The sequence below is a fragment of the Haemaphysalis longicornis genome, unplaced genomic scaffold, assembly GCF_048455015.1.
Source record: "Haemaphysalis longicornis isolate Haplotype H1 unplaced genomic scaffold, Haemaphysalis longicornis Haplotype H1 scaffold_9, whole genome shotgun sequence".
NCBI classification, from domain to species: domain Eukaryota; kingdom Metazoa; phylum Arthropoda; class Arachnida; order Ixodida; family Ixodidae; genus Haemaphysalis; species Haemaphysalis longicornis.
The window spans coordinates 38,123,691-38,130,089 of NW_027526460.1; the positions used below are offsets into that span (position 1 = coordinate 38,123,691).

At 45.6% G+C, this 6,399-nt stretch overlaps 1 protein-coding gene across 1 annotated transcript; it reads right to left on the reverse strand.

Moving 5' to 3' along the window:
• Positions 1-3,720: 3,720 nt before the first annotated feature.
• Positions 3,721-6,324, reverse strand: LOC144153875 (uncharacterized). The gene is made up of 2 exons (XM_077685622.1): positions 6,115-6,324; positions 3,721-4,879 (listed from the first exon to the last, which is right to left on the reverse strand). The coding sequence occupies exons 1-2, from the start codon at positions 6,121-6,123 to the stop codon at positions 3,989-3,991; spliced, it is 900 nt and encodes a 299-aa protein (XP_077541748.1). The 5' UTR covers positions 6,124-6,324; the 3' UTR covers positions 3,721-3,988.
• Positions 6,325-6,399: the final 75 nt, after the last annotated feature.

The following is a 6,399-nucleotide window of genomic DNA, read 5'->3' on the forward strand; positions in this document are numbered from 1 at the left end:
ACTTACCGTTCGTAATTGAATGCACAATTCGAAGGATCGTAGCGAGCTTTCTCAACCAAGTTATATTTTTGTTTGTTTAATTTACTGCTTGTGGGAGTTTTGCGCTTCACTGAAACCTTGAGGGTTGACTTCTTGCAAATATAAAAGTATATTCTCAGAATTACAAAAAAAGCGTAGCACGACGTTGTATGATACACTTGGTCCTGGTCATATTGCTTAAACACTTTCTTCCAGGACGTATATAGGCTAAATTTCTTGAAGGACCAGGAAAACCAACTGCTGGCAAAGTCACCAATACACCGAACTCAAGATTCACTGGATCGAAACAGGACGGTAAAATTAAAAAAAAAGAGCTTAAGAAAGTAGTCAGAGTGTTTCACATCAGTAAAATAAGCGCATTTTTTGTGAGTGAGAAACTAGAAGCAGACGTTAGTTACCTTGATGGCGTTAAGACTGCGTAGGGTGCCTGCCGGTAAGACAAAACGTGCTTTTACTGGAGCACAAAAGTCGCACTCAACCTTAATTGGCATTTTCCACCTTGTGCCAATTAGTTGTGCTAACAGTGCATGACGCGGGTGTTAAGGTTACCTATTAGCATGTAACGCGTACCCCGCTAGCCAAACGAAGAAAGAATTTTGTTCTTCTAGTTTAGATGCGATGTGCTTTCCCGGTCAACCCTTAGTAGTACAGGCCTAAATACTCAAATACAAAGCTTAGAAAAGTTTTAGAAGAATAAACGGCACTATTAGGGAGGACAGCGAAGGGGCAATGTACATATTTATTGATTCGAAAAAAGCCTTGAAGACCCTTAGGGACAATTCTCTTTATGATTGGAAATTTCTTGTTTCCTAGCTAAGGCGGTTAACTGTAGATGACAAAGAGATTTTGCAAGTATGATTGAGCAATTCCCATGGAGAATGGCGGCAGATAACCGTAATTTTTTGCATTACATTGTTAGATGTTCTAGTATAGTGAATGCTATAATGCACATAGTAAGGCTAATGGCGCAGTGATGAAATAACGCAATTCCTCCAGAAGCAGTTTCATTACGCAGCGCTATAATACACGGCTTCCAAATAATGTTAATGTGAAATAATGTACGGACGGGGAATGGACAGCCGGCACTCAGAAGCAGAAATTTGAGCTTATTGAGTCCTATTGAGCTAATCTGAATCACTTAACTCCATTGTAACAATGCAGCGGCATCTGTTACACTCAAATGGAATTCGAATCGGTAGGTGAAGTCACACGCGTGGATCGATACATTTTCGAACCGCACGTACATTCATATATACAGTGTAGTGGTAAACACTGAATCGTTTCAAAACATTTAGCTTCTGTCGGCGCTGGGTTAAAGTTATGAATGAAACCTTCAATTTTTATTTTTCTGTGGGTGGTGAGAGTGCGCACTGGTTCTTTATGCAGGATTTCCCACAAATAAAGTTGAATGTACAAGTGCTCACCTGCAGAAAATGACATCTAGCAGCAACGTTCGACGGGATTCCCGGGTACGGCTGCACTCATTATCCTGGGAAAATACCCGATACATTACGCAGGCTTCTTGTCGAACTGTATCAAGAGACTTCATAATGTAATTCCTCTATTTGCAAACCGGCCCAGCTGCACCGATTATCTTCGATAATTCCTGGATGCTTATCCAGGCAACCCTTCAAGCTTCATCAAGGGTTTCTGAAAGGATTGTCCGAATATTAACGCGAAAGCACTGAACGACCCCTCGGGCGAAAAAGCCGGCGCGCGGCGTCGGTGCCTTAGCGGCGAAATGCCCCGAAAATTGCTGACGGAGGAAAGCGAACTCAAGCAAAGAAATTGTGGCAGAAAAGAAATTTTCACAAATTTGAATCTGTATGACTACTAGGCTTCCGGAATCTGAGTCAGGCCCTGATCCCCCTCACCAGTAAAACTCCATGACTATAGCTTACTATATGTGGGCCGAACGTATGTGTTGGGAACTTAGGGTTGAAAAAAGTTTGACACGCGGTGCAGGCAGCTAGCCGCACGAGTTTGACGTTGCTCGACACGTCCGTAGGCTGAACCTTACGGTAGCCACTCGTTAAACCTCGTTGATATAGGCATACCAATATACTCACTCAGATGGATTGGCCAGGGATGATGACAGCTGCCGTCGGAAGCTAACTGTAATTTCACCAATTCCCCATTTTTCTGCGACGTCAGCACCCCCCCCCCCCCCCTCACAATTCTAACACGCTCAATCAAGGAAGGACATTTGCCAATGACGATTACAGCTGTCATCAGGAGCTCACGGCCGATTCAACATTTCCCATTTAGTTGCAACGTCAACGTTCTGAAACGAAATTTTTCGACAACGAATTCCCTCGATAACGCGATGCGCAAGCAAGCTGTCTCCAGCGGCAAGGGGACGAAGATACTGCAAAATGCTCCCAGCGACGTTTGACTAACGTTGATGCTTCCGAATTTACAATTCATAAAATAGGTTTAGGTGTTCTAGACTCTTTTCCCCACTCGCGACCTTCCACAACGAAGAAGAATTGAAACAGAAATTAAATGTGTTTCTTTTGTTGCACTGCTTTTTGCTGCCACTGTCGTGTTGACAACACGCTATCACGAATAACAGCAAAATTGAAGCACGAGATACAGGGTACATATCCTAACGCATGTATGAACAGTTGATGCCCTTTCAAGCTGACCATTTTCAATCCATTCACAGAGAAAATAATGCTTAAAACGCCGCGACGATATGAGTAGAAAACATATGATGTGCTGCTTCTACTTACCTTGTTGTGGTCCGTGTTCTCACTATATGCCACTACAACACATTTCAGCAAGCCGCCACAAGCCATTTACGGCTTAAAGTCAGCTAGTCGAACCAAGGTGGCGTGTTTTCTTTATCAATGCCTTGAATAACTTTGCACTGTCACCGATTTTTATATTAAAGCCAGTAAGTAAACTAAATTGGAGACAAATGCGTACAATTCCTGCTTAGCTGCTTTTCCGCTGACAAAAAAACTGCATAGCATCAAAAAGTCGTAGTCCCTCTTAAGCTATATAATATACAATGCTGACTTCAGTGTGATGGATACATCACAGCTGCTGCTGCGTTTACCCAAAATCCTGTTTCTCGTTGGTTCAAAATCGCTGTACAGGAGCAATGCGGGTAATTTGTTCTAATTGATTCTGTACACGTCCAGAGAGGTCCCTTCATCATTTCGCGGCGTAGCAACCTACACCCCCAGGTCTTTTTAAAGTGGTCCTCCCATTATCTTCCTCCAACATTTTTTAACGTTTTTAAGATTTTTGGGTAACATTTTTGAGGAGCAGTGTCGATAGGACAAGTTCCAGTAAGGAGGTAGAGATTAGGAGAAACTAGTTTTTTTCTTGTCTTAGTCTGAAGGATTGTAACACACCTCCCAAGGGATGTTTCAGTTTTCGTACCTTACATATTCATCTATACTTCGACTCGAACGCCGGGGAGACAAGAATTTGTAAGCGAATAGCTCATCCATTTGCCACGTACAAAACACACAACTATGAGCTAAAACTAACAAAGCACAGTTTGTGTAGGCAAGGTACTGGGACCATCTGGGTATATCACTACTGTTATTGCGCAATCCGATAATTCCACATGCTCCAAAACAAATCCCGCAATTTCTGTGTGCTGATTTCCATTACGGCGTTTGTGTTTCATTTGTCTATCACTGCATGCACCAGACAACAAAACGATTTGCTCGAACTTCGTCTTTATTCTAGTTCATTTGTGTAATGCCCATTCGACATTCGCCGTACTTGCATCCCTGCCTGCAGGATTTCAGGTACATACAAAAATCTTCCGACACGATTAATAATGGTGTAGTCACGCCTGGCCTTCTTGCCGCACCTCTAGCATGTCCCTGTCTGACTCTGAGACAAACGTGTCCCCTTGTGACTCCACGTGCGAGGTTTTACGCACACGAAGTTTGTGACTCCAGGCCCAGAGTTGTTACATTAATGACTATGGAACAAGGGTACCACCTTTTTTCGAAAACTGGAGGCGAGCCGAAGCGGGTGCCTCAGTTGGACTACTTTCCTCTTCCTCACTTGACTTGTCTTCTGGCTCTGGCCCTTCCCTCTCAGGCATGGCTGCTTCGATCTTTGGTTCTTCCTCGGCTTTTGGTTCTTCAGCTGCGGGTGCTTCCGTTGCTGGGGCCTGTGTAGTTGGTTCCTCGGTTGCCGGTTGTTCCGGCTGCGGCTCCTCAGGCTTTGGCTCTTCTGGGGCCGGTTCTTCAGGCTTAGGTTCTTCCGGCGTTGGCTCGCCTTCCGGCTTCGGCTCAGGCGCGGGCTCTTCTGGCTTCGGTTCCTCCGGTTTCGGTTCGGCCTCTGGAACTCCGCCCTTGGGCGTCAGACCATCCGGAGAAGGCTCATCATCCCCTCGGCCCCCTTCATCCGACGGCGGTCCCCCTGGACCATTACCGTTACCATTACCGCCACCATTTTCTCCGCCCCCGCAAAGCGTGCACTCTGGTCCCGGTGGCTTCGGTGCACCTCCAGGTACGCCTTCAGGTTTTGGCTCTTCCGGTGGTGGCGGGACAACAATGCCGGGTTCTCCATCGGGAAATGGTCCTGGGAATCTGGGGAACTGTGGTGGGTAGAACGGCACGTCACCCGGGTGCCCGTCGGAGCCGGGACCAGGGAAGGCGGGCTTGTCACCGTGAGGAGGGTGGTGAGCTATGACGAATACAGGGGGGTGGACGACATGCGGGTGATGTCCGAAAGGTATGTGGCCGACGTACGTCGGGTAAGGAACAAACACTTTGCCAGGACCGACGGGACCGAAAGGGTGCGCGTGCGGTATGACGTAAGAGTGCACTGCTGATAGCAGGCTGAGTACGATCGGTGTGATGAGCTGAAAAAGAAGAGAGGCAGGCGTAATGTAGGGTGGTATATAACAACTCGTCCGACGAGAAATAAAATAAAATGGTTGGGAGGTGGGGAATAAAACACAAAACTTCAATTTTCTTCATAAATAATTCAAAAAGGCCCATGAGTAACCATAGCAAGATAAAAATAACAGAAACTGTGCACGAATGAACAAAAAGTAACCGTAATGTTATGTAAAGAAACATTTAAGTAGAACTACTTTAAACAGTAAGCGCTCCTCGAATTTGATGTTCTCGATACGATGGGAAGTGCGAATGCCTTGAAACTATCCTGCTCTTCCAACACATCAGGTAAATTACTTGACATCTCTGACCTTTCTGACTCCCCGAATTCCATATCAAATAAGTTGACCGACATGAAATTAATGCATCTTCACATTAAGCATGTGTTTCATTGCGAACAAGCCGTTGATAGTATAGTGTGCACAGCTATGAACAGTTGGTCATGGTTGTCGGCAAGGTATTTTACTAGCACACGAGCAGTCAGAGGTAGCCACAAAAAGTGTCCGGGACAAAGAAGCAGATATTAGTGCACATAACAGAGGCATGTTGCATTCAACAATTCTGGAACCGCTTTTAGGAACGTATCTCAGTGCACATGGTTCCAAGATAACGGTAACGTTCAGGCCAGTTCCTGCTGTCTAAATTTATTAATGCATTTTGTCGATTCAATATTTGTATTCTTTACATTTAGGGAAAGGCTGAAATCATGGCCACTAATGATTACTAGGCTTCCTCTAGCGCAAACAACCAACAAAACAGCTGATGGTGCCTCCAGCGCTAACCAGTGCTTTAGGATATGGTCGAAGACTCTGTACACGCAGAAAATTATACTAGGTTCGCAAAACAACGTTATAAAAATACCTGCTCCTGTTTATTGGCGAAGGGTGTATTCTCGTCGCTCACCTGTACTGAAACATTATATTGATCTCATTCTTAACGAGTGCAGCTAGGAATGAATTAATGAATGAATATCCTCCGGAGGAAACATAGTCGCATTTTGAGCACGCTAGACAAAACAAAAGGTTCTTTAACATATTTTACAGCTGCTCCTACAGATAAAAAAACCTCCGTTTTGTCTTTCATCAAGCGTCGCGTCCCGACCACCGACACACGCACACTCAGTCCCGACACAAAGGGCATACCGCAAGGCGTGGCACTGGCTCAAATCATCTTCGGGCAAAACTCGTCGCTCACTCACCGCGTTCATGGAAACCGAAGAAGACGTCTCGCGGGACGCCAAGCGAAGGATGTAACTCGAGACGAAGAAGCGTCGCCAACTGTCGTCAGCCGAGAACAGACTCCGAGACGCAGTACTCGGGAAACACACACATACTTAAACACTCCTCGGAAGGAAACGGCAAAAAAGTATCAAACAGATCTCTCTCAATGACGAGGCTTGTACCGCGCGATATTTATAAGGTGTACAGAGTGGGGGGGTCCCATGTAGCGGAGGGGGCGCGGCCAAGGCACGAGATCTTTCGCC